Raw genomic sequence first — 17,723 nt, 5'->3', positions numbered from 1 at the left:
ATCAGATACCTGGGGCCAATTGCATAAAAGTAGACCTACTCTTTGACTTAAATATAACTTTAAGTCAGACTTGCTATAGGTGAGGTTTAAGATTGGTATGCAATCCTGCACACATGGCCCTGGGCACATAACTGCCAACCTTTATTATCACTGACAACCATAAAACATATTTGCTATTAGCTATAAAACTACAAGTACCATGATGCTTCCATCCAAGAGCAGACTTGTCGGAAATGTAGTTTTTATAGTTGCAACTCTTGTCACTATAAAAACAAATGTGCTATATATTTTTATGGCTGTATCAAAGAGTGATAGAAAATTATCATAAACCAGAACTAAGATGTTTTTGTGCAAGAGCTCTGTATGCATACGTAACTGAAAAATACCTTCATTTATATTAATTTTTAGCGTACGCGTTAACCAATTATAAAACTACAAGTACCAAAATGCATCACTACAGTCTCTGCTAGGAAGAAACATGGCTGCTTACTGTTCACCGACGGTATTTTTATTTACGTTCCGTGTGTTAGCGTTTTTAACACAGAGAGAGGAAGAATACGCCTTTGTCCGAAACAATATCGAGTAAAAACACAACAAAAACAGTGATTCGTGTCGCGGTTAGAAGACGCGGTTCCTCCAGTCGTAGTGACATCGACCGTTAACGTTACCAACAGCCAGATTTTTTCTTCATTTTCGCTGAGCTGTCAAGCCAGGAAAACCACGCAACACTGTCGGCTAGCGATTGATTTGCCTTTGTCTGCGTGCCAAACAAGCTGAACTTCGATTTCAACGCATTCACACCCGGTAATAGTCGCTATGTTTAGCCCCGTGAAGTCTTCTTATTTCAGAGTCAGCCCGGCCATTGTAAACAGAGAACTCGGCAAGACCAAGATGAGATAGCAAGAGGGCACACAGGAGTGCGGACACACGAATTACTACGAGACACACCATAACTGAGAGAAAACGGGAGTAAAAAAAAAAACAAACTCAAACAGCATGTTTGGGAATCTTTTCGAGGAAGAGGAGGAGGATGGCTTCTCCTCCACTACCTCCAGGGGAAGAGTTGCAAAGGGGGGAGACGAGCCACCTTCACCCCGAGGTAGAAGCAATCTGTGCGGCATCAAGAACCAGGGAGGCACCTGCTACCTCAACTCTCTGCTCCAGACCCTGCTGTTCACCCCGGAGTTCAGAGGTGAGGGCAGGTGACCAGAGTGGGAGGAAGACATTGAGATCCACCAGTATAGTAGGTAACCCAGAAAACAGCTATTTAGTCTATTATAGTCTCTAAATTTATTTTTGGTGTGTGTCTGTGCAGAGGAGCTGTTCAATTTGGGGCCAGAAGAATTAGGATGTCTGGAAGACAAAGAGAAACCAGGGGCCAAAGTAAGTGCTCTAATATGCAGGTAAATGTTACAAATTTAACATGTGTATCTCTGTGAAGTGCAACAAATTTGTTTTTTCCTTGTCTTGCATAGGTCAGAGTGATCCCACTGGAGCTCCAGAGACTGTTCACCCGTCTGTTGCTGGTGGACCAGCAGAGCGCCACCACCGCTGACCTCACTGACAGCTTCGGCTGGAACAGCAGCGAGGTCTGGTCCATTTTTTTTTGTCAGCGAGATGGAGAAAGAGAGGCTCAGATTACTCCTTTCCTCTTAGCGATCGATTTAGCTTCCAGTCATACCAGGGCGTGTAAGGTGACGCTGAAATGCAGAAAAGTTGGTCTATGAAGAGGTCAGGTCTGCTGTAAATATTAGCCCCAGTTACATCAGCACTGAAACTTGAATGTAATTATAATACACGAGAGCCACAAAGTGGGGCTAAGTTAATACATAAAGAGTGAAAACAGAGAGAATTTGATAAATATATCCACAGGACTCGCATGACCCACCTTTTTGAAAAGTCAAAAAACGGAAAGTGTAGTTTTATGCTACACTCACATCATAAAGGACGGATGGTGGAGATGGGAAATAGACCCACATCCATGTTTTGCAAGACTTTATATCAGTAGAGCTTGTCATTTTAGGGTTAAAAATACTGTGCATTGACAATATAAGACTGTATTCATTACATTTGGGTTAAATTGTCTTTATTGACAGACTTTGGCTGATGTGAATCATCCATATCTGTCTGGTTTTCCAACATTTCTGTATTATTTAGTGCCAAGGCGGATGTATCAGAGCTTAATACGCATACTGAATCCGCTTGTGTTTTTTCTCTGTGTCATTCACACACACTATTGTCCCACAGTGCATTGCTCAAAGAAATTTGGGGAGCTTCTCACATGTGGAAGAAATTAAAACCTTGTAGATGGTGATGCAACAGCTCCTGGAAGATCCAGAAAACAAAAAAAAGATTATTAAATTTGTGGAGATTAACTTTGCTTTCTCAGTGAAGTTTAAGTGGTGTTTCAAGGTTGCAATTTGACATCCATCTGTACAAGTTTTGTATTGCTTTTTGTTAAGACAAAACATTGAAGTACATTGATTTCTTCGAAAGTAACTACTAGAACATAATATTATTAAAAGTACTATATACTACATACTATATGCATTTAGGATGTAGTATGTCTTTTGGCCCCTGAATTGAACCTTATTCTGTTTTCATGCTTTCTCAGGGGACAAATCAGCATGATGTGCAGGAGCTGAACAGGATTCTGTTCAGTGCTTTGGAGCACTCTCTTGTGGACACCACCGGTAGTACATTTATCCACCGCCTGTACCATGGGACCATTGTCAACAGCATTGTGTGCAAGGAGTGTGGAAATGTCAGCCAGAGACAGGTGTGGTGACAAGTTTCTGCCTTTCTTACTTGATCTCTTTGAAGATATGTTTTGTCTACTTTTGATTAATCTCAGTGACTTGCACCTTGTTGTATACTTTTGTGGAATAAATGCTTGTCTTTTCTTAGTAACCCAGTTCTCGTGTAAATATGTGGTTGTGCCCCCTTTAGGAGGACTTCCTGGACCTGACGGTGTGTGTTTGTGGTGTGTCTAGCCTGGAGGAGGCTTTGTGGAACATGTTTGTGGAGGAAGAGTTGTTCGAGGGTAATAACCTGTACCGCTGTGCACAGTGTGACAGACTAGTCACTGCTGCCAAGGTCAGTCATTTTTCAGACTTAGTGCCAGACTCCAGTTAACACAATAATAAAGGTTATAATAAAGCTTTTGGAAAGGTTAAATTTCTCCTTTTCCCTTTTCCTGTTTCCCTCTTTGATCAAATCTTACATTCATGTTGAATTGAAAAGAGAATAAAAGCTAGACATGTAAAGACCGACTGCTTTGTATAAACATTTGTTTCTTGTTTGCATAAAAAAATATTGCATTTATTTGCTGTGTCCTTCCTGATCCTTCCTTTTCTTAATTTTCCATTACTCAGTCTGCCAAGCTGAGGAAACTCCCTCCATTCATGACCATGTCTTTGCTGAGATTCAGCTTTGATTTTGCCAAATGTGAGCGTTACAAGGAGACAAAACGCTACAGCTTCCCCCTCACCATCAACCTGAGGCCATTCTGTGAACAGGTACCTGACAGATTTTACCACTCTGACCACCTCACATCGTCAGGACACATTTAACTCTCGTAACTGTGGTTATTTTTGTTAATTTTTCTTGGTTTCCAGGCTTACACTATTGCCTTATACTAGTACTGTCTTGATAAGTAAACTATTTTATGTTACTCTCTTACAGACTGATGGAGATGACTGTGATTACTCCTATGAGCTGTTCTCTGTGATAATCCATAAGGGTGGCTGCTATGGTGGCCATTACCACGTTTACATAAGGGACATTGACCAGCTTGGCCAATGGGAGCCACCGGTGAGAAAAAAACGCAAACTGGAGGATAAGAGCAAAGAATAAATAGGCAAATAATAGGCAGGGTGCATGAGATGCCAGAAATGTTAAAACTGACAAATGACTGATAGCATATTCTGCATAAAATAACTATAAAAACTAATTAACTAATTAAAAATATTCTGACAACAAAGACTCTAGTTATGAATGGATGAACTGGAAATGGGAAACCTTAGTGTTATATTCATATTTGGACCTGGCCTAAAGTGGATGTGCGTGTGCATTACTACTCAGCAATGTGAAAAAAAAAGAAGATAAAAATCTTCAAGTTTTTGAATATGTGCATTTATGTATTCAGGCAGCACCTCTGTGTTTTGTTGTCAGGAGGAAGAAAGCAAACCTAAGATGCAGAAGAAAGTCAAGGAGGAAGTCAAGGAAGTGTGTGAACCAAAACTAAAAGAAGATGACCCTTTGTCTGTCCTCACTACCATTATTGCTCAGGTATGGCAACAAAAAGACCTTCCTTTGTCTGCATGTTATCTTCTTCTCATGCATGCGTTGTTCTGTTTTGAGTTAGTGACATAACCATGACTAATGACATAGATGGTGCTCATTTTCTGTTTCTAGGAGCCATCAAAGAGTGTCCTGTTGGACCAGCTGGGCCAGAAACTCATGGATAAAATTGGTTCATCCTGGAGCAAAAGGTTTAGAAAACATTATGGTCCCATAGGAAAGGTATGTTTGGTTTCTTAGTAATTAAGATGAGCTTACTGTGTGTTTTTGCAGCAAATATTGCTTGCTATTACTATTGATTATACATTTTTCCCATGTATTCCTTATTTCTTATACTCATAAACCTTTACTTTTTCTCTTTTTGATATAGTTCCTGCAATCCCACAATGATGTTTTCTTGTTGGTGTCCAATGGTACCCGAGTGGCGCTGAAGGCGAATCCGCCGAGCCCCATGACTGAGCCCCCCAGCCCAGCAGAGCAGACCACTGACTCTGATCCTTCAACAGCTCCAGACCAAAGAGCTGCTAAAGAACAGCCAGGACTAGACCAGAAGCCAGAGCCTGAACTAGAGGTACTCTCAAGAAACACTCACAGTTATGGTTTACTTTCATCCAGTGTTAAGCATTTTAAAGGAAAGCAACACACCTATAATTCTATATTTTTATCTTTAGTTGTGGTGGATGTCTAGTTACTACTTTAAAGCCTGATAATCATTGTGTATTTTCCTGTCTGTCGGCAGGGTAGCCACTGGTTTGACCTTAATGACTCCACAGTGACCTCCATCAGGGAGTCTGACATAGAGAAGCAGTTCCAGGGCAAAGAGAGCGCCTACATGCTGTTCTACAGAAAAACACAGCTGAACAGGCCCAATGAAGGTTTGTAATGTTTTCTAATGGGAAAGATGTGTTGGATCAGAGAAAGAAATGGAGGAGAGGTGAATTACAGAAGAAAAAAAGAAAAAGTTAAGTGGGTTCATGTAGGGAAACAAAACAGTCCATTAATAATTGATCTAATTGTATTTTAGGTAATAGATTTGTCATTTATCAAGTAAAGTGAAGATGAAATAAGTAGATGTCTAATATGTATCTATTAACAATTTGTTTTGTGTTTCTACATTTGCAGCTCTGAACAATCCCCAATATAAAGTTCCTCATCATCTCATCCAGTTGGCTCAGGAGGAGAACATCAGACTGCGGCAGATGCGGTACAGAAACACACAAACACACACATTCACATATTAAACTGCTGTCACATCACACAGTGGTTCTGACTTATGAGCGTGAATCCTTTTTTTTTTCTAGGTCTCATAGTCACTGATTTAGAAAGGTATATGAACATTGTTTTCTTACACGAATTATTGATATGAATCAATGGTCCTGTTACAGTGAGGAGTGTGAAGCCAGTAATAACACAGTGGAGCTGCATCTGCACCTAGCACCTTCTTATAGGCTAAAAAATGGAGCCCTGCAGCCTGTCAGCAAAGAGCCCACCGAGAGCACCACCCTCAGTTTTGATCGTAGAAAGACTGTGGGAGACCTGCGATTATCTATTTATCAGGTATTTTAATTTCCTAAAACAGTAGCTGTTGTGATTTCAGATCCTGAATAGTACAAACTAGCTTTGTATTTTTATTTAGATGCAGGAACTCTGGGAAGGAGATATGGCTCTGACTGTGGCCAAGAGTCTTCCAGCAGGTCTACACCTCTACAATACTCTTACAGGTGAGACATGTAGCAAAAAACCTCAAGAGGACTTCAGAAACTATGGATTTATGTACAGTATTTCTGTAACTTTCTTTTACTCTTTGCAGATGACAATGTCTCCCTGTACAGTGCAGGCATCTACACAAACTCTGACCTGTTTGTGTGGAACGGCAGAGAGGTGAGGAGAGACATAGTCCATCACAAACATGCTCAAGTGTCAAGATCCCAAATAACTGACATCCATGCTGGTTCTTATTATCTGTTCAGGTGTGTGGTGCGAGTGTCCTAACCGGAACCGAGTGGGAGCCAGTGCTGCTGAATGTAGTCCGTCCCTTTTTGGGGGAAGATGGAGAGCAGGAGGTGGAGTGTGAGGAGGGTAGAGACGGTTTTGAAAATGGGGGACCAGGGCTTAAAAAGGAGGCGAGAGGTTTTGCAGGTGGTGTGACTCTCGGGGAGGTGAGGGAGGCCCTGGGGGAGCCCAAGGAGAGTTTGCTGTGTCAGGAGCATAAGGGAGGAAAGAGAGAGAGAGAAGAGCAGGGGGCAGGAGAGGGAGGAGGGGCAAGCGGATGGAAGGTGTTCCCGCCCGACGACATGCAGCGGACACTGAAGGAGCTGTCGCTGAAAGATGGAGACGCGCTTTTGGTGCTGGAGCCGCAGTCGTTCGACAGCAGGTAAGTCCTCCGCAGTGTGTCGGTGCACATGCGCATTGTTGTTTTTGTATGTGTGTTTTACAACAACCCTCTCCACTTTGTTCAGCATGTTCAGTCTAAACGGAGATGTGGTCACCGTGACTACACCGTCGGACTGTCGCTGGCTCCAGGTGGAGTTTGGACCACATGGAGGAGCAGAAGGAGAGGTAGAGAAAGAGGAGGAGAGGAGGAAAATCAAGGTTCCAGCCACAGGAAATATGGTCAGTAATTTGTGTGCTTCTGTTTTTGCTCTGTTTTTGTTTTTGTTTGCTCTTTATCTCTTCTTTTACGCATTATTATTCTGTCTTAAAAATCATATAGTTATGTGTAATGTGTCTCTTCCTGCAGCTGCTGTGTGAGGTGAAACAGAGGGCCATAGAGGAGCTGCAGTTACAGGAGCAGCTCTCAGGCAAGGCTCTCAGTGTTGTACATAACCTCCCCTGGATGTCCAGATAAATGGTTTTCTCCCCCAAAACTGATCAGAGAGTCAATTTAATATAGTATATTTGCTGATGCGGAGTCCCATTCTGATTTCATAATGCAGCAAAACAGTACACATTTTAAGTACACTTAAATTAGTTTGACCAATCCGGTTTACATAGATAGATATTTTTGACAATTAGCAGTTGAATATCATTGCATCAATAAAAAATAATCGCCACATTCACCAAATATATGACCAGTTTCTTGTTTTTTTATATAGTGATGAAGAAAACAGACATATAAATGTTGTCAATGTCTCTTACAGAATATAAAATTACTGGCTAAAAATTTGGAACGCTTCAGATTAGAGACCAGGCTTCTCCCAAGTTGTGAACAGTGTCAGTGTATAATTCATATGGTCTTACAGATGGTGTAGACTGAGTGCAGTGGTGTAAAATAAACAAAATGTCTGAATTTCACCAGGGTTTATGTAGTTCTCTGTAAAATGCATTTTCCACAATTGATAATGAAAATTGGCACAACTTGCATCCCAGTTATCTGCAAGTTATATTTTTGTCCTACTTAATTCTCAGGTGATGACAAAATGTGCGTTTGTGTTTTGATCCTTATGCTGACTATAAGTTTATGCTCTTAAATCAGCTGTTTTTGTCTCACTGACCAGGTGCACAGTACTGTCTGAGACAGGTGGACTGCACAGGGAAACTCCTTCCTCCAGGTACTGTGTCAGATGTTAACCTGGGGCTGATTTTAATGGTGCAGAAGAGCTGGAAATCCCCCTCTTTTTAACAAAATATTAAGATACACACTCCTCTACTTTGTTCCCTCATTAAATTTTTAAAAGGTACTCCCCCTGCTTGTAATGTTTCTTCTCATCATCTGTCTTTGAAGTGCTGCACACACTGCACATTTTTACTAAGTGCAGTTGCGCTGTCTTATTCTGGTTTATTGAACAGTGTGTGAGGAGCTGAGTGTTCGGGACGCAGGCGTGCGACTCATGACCACACTGACTCTCTGTCCGGGTAATGCCCCCAAGGCATCGCAGGTGTGTCTTTTATTTGAAATCTTCAAGAAATCCTTTGTACTTGCAGCTGCACAGGTGAAAGTTAAGAACCTTTAAGCAGCAGTAAACCTATCCTATCCTACAGTTTAGCAGTTATACTAAAACAGATGAAGAATATGGCTTATAATCTTTTTAAATGCTTGATTGATGTTTGGAGATGTTCCCTCTGTTTTTCAGATTTTCTTGCACTTCTCTGTGGGCGCAGCGCCCTCTGCTGGCTTGGAAATGGACATAATAGTCGAGAAGACTTGTACTGTCAAAGAAGTAAGGAAAAAACTTTAATCTTTTTATTTGGTGAAACATTCATTCGTGTGTATGTGCTTTTTAAAATTATTGTTTTTATTATTTGCAGTGTCTAAAGGCAATGCTGGATGCTGTTGGACTTGATGGTAAAACAAATTTTTTTCCCCCCCAGTTTTTTCACTTGTATGTTCATGACTGTAGACTCAACTTTTTTGTATTTAGCATCATCAAAATGATCTCTGCTTTTGTGGTATTGTAAATGTACAGATCTAATTAATGTTGATCATAATGTAATTAAAATGTGTGTTTGCAGGCACCTCTTGGCACTTGAGGAGGCTTGATTGGTGTGAAGAGGTTGGAGAGGCACTGATGGATGAGGTGAGTGGCTAAATATAGTCTAAACTGTATATATCAGACAGTGTATGCAGATACCTTTTTACTGTTATGCTCTTGCTCTTCTCCACTTGCTTTGTAATGATATTTAACACCACACCAGAATTATTTCAAATCATTTAATCCTTAAAACTTTGCTCAGCAGGATAGTGCTCGAAAAGTTTATTTTATGAAACTATCTTTACTAAAACTGTATGCACTAAGCCATTTACACCAACAGTCTATGTTGAAACTTACTATACTTTTTACCCAAAATGTTATAGTCAGTCCTTGTTTTTTTTTAATCAATATCTATCAGTCCACATGTTGACAACAACCTTTTATCCTCAGGATGCTTCCCTGTCAGAGCTGAAGATAAACAATGGAGAGACATTAGTCGTCACAGAAGGTCAACTGCCTCCGAAGGTACTTCAACATTTTGTTTTTATGTGTAGATTCATGATACATTGTGGTCTTTTTCCTCTCTTTAGCCACACATTTCTCTTTTCCTGCCAGGGTTTTCTCAAGCTATCTGTATGGCTGTATCTGGATGCCAGTAATAACTCAACAGTTTCCATGGAAACTGATTTTAACCACACTGCCAACGGCCACGCTGAGGAGCAGATGCCGGTGGAGGCGACTGCAGGTGAAACGCACAGTCTCTCGCCTCGTCTGTGTGACGGCAACATGGCAGAGCTGAGAAGTGTAGGACAGGTGGAGATATCAGATGAAGTCAGCTTGGAGGATCTCAAGACTCAGGTAGAGTGTGAAGGTTTTGTAAGTTAGGCCATGCAGAGTATGTGTGTATGACAGTTCGATGCTTTTGCCTAGCAGATGTTGAAAGACTTTTTCTCTTTCTCTGCTTGGTATCTACATCTGTATCAGGTCTTGACACTGCCCGCTCTTCAGGATGTGTGTCTGCCAACCACTGCATTCATGCGTGTGTGGCAGCTGGAGGGACGGAGGCTGGCACGAATCCTCAGAGGACAGCAACTCACGCTCAGGTATGAACACTTTCTTCTCACATGTTTTATTCCTGTATCGATGGCCTCCAGATTCTTTATATTAATGACAGATGCAGAACTGCGGAGTCATTGCTCCTCTTATTGACCTGCATTTTCTGTTTGGTTCCCTCCTGCTCAGGAAGTTGAAGATAACTGGTGGCACAGACCTTTGTGTGCAACAGCTACTGAAAGAGGAAGATCTTGGGTATGGTTTGAGATGTCTGATGTATACATGTTTTGTAGCATCCCAACATGATGAGAAAAATTACTCTTCTTTTCCGGTACATACATTTTGAACATAAGAAAAAATAAATCTCTATATTTCGTCCCTTTTCGAAGCCCTAAGGAGGTGTTGCTGAATGTTAAGATGGGAGTACCTGGAGAAAGATGTTACTACCCTTCAGAGGAGCTGGTTTGGGATGCATCCCGGGACTCTTCTGCTCGCTCTTTACGCACTTGTCTGGCTGCACACTACGGCCTCTCCCCCGATTCTCTGCGGTTGGCCAAACACCAGCCCGACAAACACACCTGGGAAGAAATATCCAACTGGGTAAGATTAGAAGAGAGTAATTTCTTGAGAAAGAACCTGGTTTAGGGGTTGGGGGCGACCCATATGTATACTTGCACACTCTCACTCAATAGAAAAGTTGATTGAGCTTGGGAAGAACATTAGAGAGGGATGTTGCCTGAATGAAATGTAGTGAAGACCTGAAATCTCAATATTCTTATAATTGCCACTCATTCATTGTCACACTATAAGTGAATAATATGTCATGCATTTTTTACTTTCAGAACCAGCAGGTTTCTAAAAAGAAAAAGAAGAAAAAGGCAGAATCACTACTGGGAGCACCATTTCACCTCAAAGATGGCGACGTAATTGGCATCAAGGTATTTGAAACTATTTGTTCACTCAGTAAATGTTTAAATTAGTCTTTTTTGGATTTATTTGTCTGAGAATCATTGAATTTACTCTTGTTTTTTTACAGAACCTTTTGATTGACAACAACAGAGACTTCTACACCCTGGAGGATGAACTGGGCCAGCAGAGGCTCAGAGAGCAGGCAGAGCAACGAAGGAAAGGGTGGGACTTCTTTACTTTGACACATTCACAAACTGGGAAAATGTAATAACTGTGATCAAGGCTTTATAGATGTCTATAAAGACTAGAGACTGCTTGAACTAACCTCAGAGGAAAGCAAGGCTTTTTACAACTTTTACTCGGCAGTCATGGCCTTACAGTGATTCATAACTGTGTTACCTCAAAACTCTGTTCTTTCTTCTGATTATTCTTTATCTTATGTGACTTGTTACTTAAGATCCTTTGGTAAAATTTTATTCCATTGTTTATTTTCAGTGAGCAGGCTGCAGGCTCTGACGGTGATGGATCACAGAAGAAGGCTGGAGCTACCAAATCCAGGAAACCAGAGGTGGCGCTGTCAATCAATGTTGGGGTATTCAGATAGCACCCTGCTACCATGGGTGCACGGACAAATCAGAACTACCTACACACATGCACAGTGAGACGCCATGTTGCTATTAGGACAATCCGCTTGACATCAGTCTTGTGCCATCTTTTTTTTCTAATAGCTTTTGCATAACTGTATTTCTCCATAAATCTCTCAAGCTTGACTAAAGTCAAACCCCTAAATTCATGACTTTTTCTAATCTGTCTGAATTTTTCATTGGCAGAAGAAGAGAAGGAATTTACTCTTTGGCACTTTGATTTGCTGTACTGTAAATAATGACTGTAATTTGCATTATATCTATGCAATATTACCAGATGTGTTATTAGATAACTCTCTCTACAAGCTTTCAGAATTACAACAACCACGCATGCTCATTATTTTTATTTAATTTCTGTTTTGTCACCCTTTTTTTTTTTTTTTTTTTTTTTTTTTTTTTCAAAAAAAAAAAAAAGGTTTCTGAGGGATATTTGAAGACAGTGTGACCTTCAGGAAAACAGACTTTTTGCTGCATGGATTGATGGCTATTTTGTAACATTATACTCTAAGTATCAGCCCAGAGAAAGCCATTTCTGCAAGTGTGCTTTTTGCTATTACAAGCCTGCAGTGACACACTGAAGCTTGTGCTAACTGGAGTTTCTATCTCATATACTGTTGTGTATAAACTGTAGTAATCAGGGTGAAACATTTATATTCGCAGCCACCAGCCAACGGCTTGAAAATTGTGCTTTTCTATAACAGCTTCTCCACCTCAGTCGAGAATCAGTAATCAACCTGATGTTGTTGTGCATTGGGTTGAAGGTGAGTCTCATTTTTATAATCCACTTGTCACTGCGCTGTGAACAGAAATGTTTATCTGGATCATGGGCTTTGTAGACAGTTTTAGGTAGATTTTAGGCTGATAAGGGAGAGGAGAGATAGGCCTTAACATGGAGAAGCCTCAGTGCTGCTCTGTCCTCCCTACCTCACTCTCTACCTCTCTCACTCTACCTCCGCTGCCCTGTCTGTTTTTTTTTTCTTTCCTAACCCCAAACTGTTCAAGCCAGGCAACTATGATTTCAGAATTTCAACAACACATTGTTTGATGTTTTGTGTGAAACTACACATCAATTGTAGGGTGAAAGTGAGGTCTGATTTACTTTTAGTCATATTGGATAAATGGTTAAATAACTTTACTGCCTTTTTATTGGACATAATCCACCTCCTTCAGAGCTGAACAATAACGCAGACCGCCTTCACTTTAACCTCAATCATTTCACATTCAAAACAGTTGTATGGAGCACAACATCATTCTTTTATGGAACAATTATAATATAATATATGAAATATACTTCAAAACAAATTCAACAGCTTTCTGTCATTTTTCTCCTTGATTATAAATAAAGATCCCTGATTTGCTACATGAGTTTACATCTTGAAACATTAAATGTATCATTTGCATGCACCATGTGTGAACTTCAGGGAATTAAAAATGGTTCTTTAGATAATTTATTGGGGAAAGCTGACAAAAAAAAAATTGTGTTATGAATTGTGATGTGTTTTTTCTTTTTTTTTGTCTTTTTTGAAGGGTGGGGATTTGATTCTGTTTTAAAAGATTTTCTATGCTGCTTTATGTATCATTATCTGGCCTTAATCTGTGCCAAGAATTTTTCAAGTGGAAAATTTAAATTTCAAGTGGAAATTCAAACTTTTTTTCTTCTTCTCCTTCTTTTTTTTTTAGTAGATACAGGAGAACTGTTTTGACTATATACTTATTAGGAATAGAAACCTTTCATTTTGTATCATGTGGTATCATTTACTAGTGTTATTGATTACATCATTAGTGTTATATGAACTGACCTACTGTAACAACAGATCAAATTGTAAATTGTTCAATTGTATCTGCAGAAAGTATTTTATCAATAATAAAGGTATGCAGTAGTACTTGTCAGTCATGTCATGTTAATTAAGCTTTAGCTGAATATGTGTCTTCTGTAGCAGGAGTTTGTGGCTTAATATTAATCGTAACACTATTTTTAGCCATCCTATCTGCATGACTCTAAGAGTGCCAGTGTCGGTTGGTTGGTCCACCACTTTGGTCTGGATTGAAATATGTCAACAACTATTCAGTGGATTGAAGTGAAGTTTGGTACAGACATTCACGGTGCCCAGAATGAGTCCCTGAATTTTCTTTTAGAACTATACCAGCTAGTAATCACATAAATATCCACTAGGGATTGGCACAAACTTTAGTACAGACATGCATGTTTTCCAGATGATGAATCCTCACCGGTGATCAATAACTTTCCCTCTATAGCATCACTATGAATTTGTGGTTTTTAGTGAAATGTCTCAACAACTATTGGGTGAAATTTATACACATATGAATGCCCTCCTTAGGCCAAATTCTACTAAGTTTTTAAAAAATTAAACAACTTCATTTATAAACAAGATATATAAACTAATGATAAACTCTAATAAACTTTGATCTCTTTTTTTTTTCCCTCTAGCACCCTCATCTGGCCAAAGTCTCAATTTATCCAATATTTTGGTTTGGACCAAATGCCTGCAGAAGTAATGACATTTCTATCCAGTTCAGCTTTATTTATTTACTCTGTGTTTAGTGCAAATTAGCATGATAACGCGCTAAACTAAGAACACGGTTGGCATGGCAAGATAGCATTAGCATTTAGTACAGCCTCATAAAAAGATTAATTGTATCCCTGTGTAATAATGACATCTGTAAAAAATGTTTTTTAAATATTATTCATCTTTGTAGTAAACAATTATTATTTTTATCATTATCATTCATACATGGTGATATTTGTAGTACATTTTGTTATGACCAATCAGGGTCTACAAAGCATTTGGAACATCCAATCAGCTTTCACGATGCGGCCTGAGTCCCTGCCCCCCTGTCCAGTATTCATTTGGCACACAGACACGCTGCAGGATTTACTACACTGAGAGCAGAGGCAGTCTGACAGTTTGATACTTGACTCGCTAAGTAACATCTGCAAACATGGTTGAAACTTTCTGCGCTACATGGAAGCTGATTGACAGCCAGAACTTTGATGAATACATGAAGGCACTTGGTGAGCAACTTTAAATGAATTTTCTCCCTACTGAGATGTAATGTGAGCAACATTGTGCTTCTTTTTAGGCAGAGAAAATTAGTCAAATTAGTAGTTGTTAACGTTTTAATTTGTGTCTAGCATAATGCACCACTGAGGAGTTTTACTGTTGTTTTTGATAGGTGTTGGTTTTGCCACAAGGCAAGTGGGAAATGTCACCAAACCAACAGTAGAGATCAGCCAAGATGGGGACAAAGTGGTGGTGAAAACCCTGAGCACCTTCAGGAACACAGAGATCTCCTCCAAACTGGGAGAGGAGTTCGATGAGACCACACCTGATGACCGACATGTCAAAGTAAGATGAGTTACTCTTTACATGATCTGGTCTTTAGCTTGTGCAGGTAATAATAATACGAGTGTGGTCCTCACTGTGAGATGTGATGCTGGTTTTGAATAAAATGATGCCTCTGCTTACAGTCTACCTTCACCATGGAAGGAGACAAACTTGTGCAAGTGCAGAAGTGGGATGGCAAGGAGACCAAATTTGTCAGAGAAATCAAGGATGGGAAGATGGTGATGGTGAGATTACATAACTTGATAGAGTATGATATGAAGAGAAATCTTTTTACCTGTCATGTGGTTATATTAATCAGTTTATGGAGTCATTTGCCTATGTAAAGCACTTTGAATTACCTTGTTGCTCAGAGGTGCCAAACCTTTGCAATGGTGTATATATATGATATATCACCTGAATGAATTAAAGAAAACTTGCTTTACATATGCATGATTTCTAGACGATACATTCAAAATCGCAGCTAAATGTAACTGCGATAATGTAATTCTGGCTCTCTTTTTGTTTTTCCTCCTTTCTGCCTCACAGACTTTGACCTTCGAGGGAGTCCAGGCTGTCCGCACATATGAGAAAGCCTAACTTTACCATCCACTTAAATGAGCAAATCATCCCAGCATCAATTTAACAAGTTTTTTTTTTAAAAAATGTTCTTTTTATTGTATGCAGTGATTTGCACTTGATTTGTCATTGTAACACAAGATAAATATTTTGGGAAATCATTTTGTAAGATTTTTTGTAAGAAATTTGGAGATTGCGTCTGAGACTGTGAAGAGCCTAAAGTGTGTCATTCTGTGTATCACTTATGAAAAAGGGAACAAATAAACTTCTTAACGAAACCCTCTCAACGTCATTCATTTCACACTTTTCAGTTGGTCTTTAAAAGTCACCAGAGCACCATCAGTACCACTTTTTTTTTTTTTTTGCCTTTTTGTCAACTTTGCATGCAGCCCTACTTTTTTCTATTCAAATATGCAAACCTAAGTTGTGGGAACAGAGCTGTCCCTATGATGGGTCAGTTCCAGGTGACAGCTGCAGGGTGATGGTGCAGGCCAGATCTGGCCGTGCAGCAGCAGCCAGTGTGACCATTGAATTCATGAGAGTGAATGTCCTGTAGTAACCCCCAGATGGTCAGAGATGGCTAGGAGCCGGTGAGGATGGAGGGGAGGGGGGGTGGGGTGATGTCACTCGCCTCAGGATAATCTGGTTTAAGTTGTGGTGTCATTACGTAGAGACATCATTCGATGGTGTGGACCAACCGTGATTGAATGCTGCCACTGGCACGACAGTCAGACAACGAAAAGAGAGCACACTGTGCAGGATGTGGACACTTTGTATAAATCCAATATCCCACGGTCAGTAGTTCAAGGACTAAGAATAGTAACTGTCAATAAACCTTTGTAATCTCCAACGTGTTTCTTTTTACATCTTTGATATAAACAAGAGAATGTCCCCATTTCATCATTAACTAATTTGCACGCTCATAATGTTCATTTTAAGTTTACTAAATCCCGCATCTAGCCTACTGAACGCTGTGACTACAAGTGGCCATTCTTCTCATCCCAGCACACAGGCTGCCAAGTTTTTGGCCACCCCTGAATAGACTGTGACACAAAGAAACTGCGTTAACTGGAGTGGAACTCATTTGGCCATTGTCCACTGAATTAATTTCAAAATCAAAATCTGTCTTTATGCTCCAGTTATAGTGTGCCAGAAATTAAATCTTTTCTCACAAAAGTATTCACATGAGTATTTGGGCTGTATATGGTTAAAAGGCAAGGTTCATGTCACAATATTCACAGCTGCACCCACGCTGAGTCACTTTGAAAAGGTAGAAAAGGGAGCTGATCACGTTCCATGTTGGAGAAACAGTGAGAGATAATAGTTTAGTGTAGCTTGTCGTGTCCTCAGTGGTTCCAGCAGAGCAGCAGGAGTTTCCTCTTTGTGTGGGATCTGTGTCAGTGGTGTAAGCTGACCTGTAGTAACCCCTCTCTGGTCTCACGAGGGTAATACAATGAGAAGACCTGGCCATATGTGTCCTCCTCAGTTCAATTGTTTTACATTCTCCCATTCACACACGCGTACACTGTATATACTCCTGCACACATATAATAAGGCAGATAAGTTACTGATGGAGACTTTTGGAGCCATCATAAAAATGTGATCATAAGCTAATGTCCTCAAGATGATATTGATGATGACATACAGTACTGTGTGTCATCATAGTGGTGGAAGAAGTAGCAATAACGCAACATGAAAACACTCCATTACAAATAAAGATCCTGCATCCAAGTATTATTGGCTAAATGTAAATGTAAGTATCAAATGCAAAAGCACTCATAATGTAGAAAATATTGTATATTATATTATTGTATTATTATTACTGCTGTTGAAGTGAAGCAAATTGTTGCAACTTTAGGGCTGCAATTAATGATTATGTTCATTGTCGATTAGTTGATTAGTTGTTTGTTTGGTCTATAAAATGTTAGAAAATGTTGAAAAATGGCGAACACTGTTTCCCAAAGCCCAAGAAGCAACCTAAAATGACATTAAGTTTACTATCAAAGAAGAATTATCAGAGAATTTGGGGATTTTTCCTTAAAAAAAATGTCTCAAAATGATTAATTGATTATAAAAATGGTTGGCAATTGATTTTCTGTCGTTTGACTGATTAATTGACTAATTGTTGCAGCTCTAAACTCCTTTATATGTTGTTGTGTAATTTAATAGTTTCTATAAAAGTGCACCATATTTTAGAAACTCATCATATGTTTTGTTTGTAAAATCATAATCTGAAAAGTAACAAGTCACTAAAGCTTTCAAATGCATGTAGTGGAGTAAAAAGTACAATATTTCTCTCTGGGAAACAGAAGATGGAAATACACAAGTTAAGTACAAGCAGCCCAATTTATACTTGAAGTAATGTACTTTTGGTGTGAAATGTGCTCCCATATGAAAAAGTGTATTAGTTATAACTGAAAATGTAAGCATAAATAATATAAATGTGTCAATAACTCTGAACAACTGAAACCAGGAAGTAA

The 17,723-nt window shown here is 39.6% G+C and overlaps 2 protein-coding genes across 2 annotated transcripts; both read left to right on the top strand.

Moving 5' to 3' along the window:
* The first annotated feature begins 472 nt into the window (after nt 1-472).
* On the top strand, nt 473-11,709 carry usp40 (ubiquitin specific peptidase 40). The gene is made up of 31 exons (XM_044375537.1): nt 473-1,192; nt 1,316-1,383; nt 1,476-1,589; nt 2,615-2,779; nt 2,950-3,096; nt 3,375-3,518; nt 3,685-3,813; nt 4,174-4,290; nt 4,417-4,524; nt 4,673-4,873; nt 5,042-5,177; nt 5,425-5,506; nt 5,688-5,859; nt 5,939-6,023; nt 6,113-6,183; nt 6,273-6,676; nt 6,762-6,915; nt 7,043-7,103; nt 7,800-7,853; nt 8,092-8,180; nt 8,376-8,462; nt 8,551-8,587; nt 8,755-8,819; nt 9,165-9,239; nt 9,330-9,572; nt 9,699-9,817; nt 9,957-10,022; nt 10,157-10,367; nt 10,610-10,705; nt 10,804-10,898; nt 11,172-11,709. The coding sequence occupies exons 1-31, from the start codon at nt 997-999 to the stop codon at nt 11,278-11,280; spliced, it is 3,900 nt and encodes a 1,299-aa protein (XP_044231472.1). The 5' UTR covers nt 473-996; the 3' UTR covers nt 11,281-11,709.
* Nucleotides 11,710-14,202: 2,493 nt separating this feature from the next.
* fabp7a (fatty acid binding protein 7, brain, a) lies at nt 14,203-15,521 on the top strand. The gene is made up of 4 exons (XM_044376089.1): nt 14,203-14,354; nt 14,516-14,688; nt 14,811-14,912; nt 15,214-15,521. Exons 1-4 carry the CDS (start codon nt 14,282-14,284, stop codon nt 15,262-15,264), a joined length of 399 nt encoding a protein of 132 aa, XP_044232024.1. The 5' UTR covers nt 14,203-14,281; the 3' UTR covers nt 15,265-15,521.
* Nucleotides 15,522-17,723: the final 2,202 nt, after the last annotated feature.

Source organism: Thunnus albacares, chromosome 15 (genome assembly GCF_914725855.1).
Source record: "Thunnus albacares chromosome 15, fThuAlb1.1, whole genome shotgun sequence".
Lineage (NCBI taxonomy): Eukaryota > Metazoa > Chordata > Actinopteri > Scombriformes > Scombridae > Thunnus > Thunnus albacares.
The sequence above is the reverse complement of the archived record's forward strand: the minus strand, read 5'-3'. Positions and strand labels throughout refer to the sequence as shown.

Bases quoted from the DNA above. Each gene is read 5' to 3' on its own strand.
- usp40 (XM_044375537.1), top strand. From the start codon at position 997: ATGTTTGGGAATCTTTTCGAGGAAGAGGAGGAGGATGGCTTCTCCTCC. The intron at 4,525-4,672 runs GTATGTTTGGTT...TTTTTGATATAG, and splicing joins ATTATGGTCCCATAGGAAAG to TTCCTGCAATCCCACAATGA. The intron at 6,184-6,272 runs GTGAGGAGAGAC...TTATCTGTTCAG, and splicing joins TTGTGTGGAACGGCAGAGAG to GTGTGTGGTGCGAGTGTCCT.
- fabp7a (XM_044376089.1), top strand. From the start codon at position 14,282: ATGGTTGAAACTTTCTGCGCTACATGGAAGCTGATTGACAGCCAGAAC. The intron at 14,689-14,810 runs GTAAGATGAGTT...CTCTGCTTACAG, and splicing joins CTGATGACCGACATGTCAAA to TCTACCTTCACCATGGAAGG. The intron at 14,913-15,213 runs GTGAGATTACAT...TCTGCCTCACAG, and splicing joins AGGATGGGAAGATGGTGATG to ACTTTGACCTTCGAGGGAGT.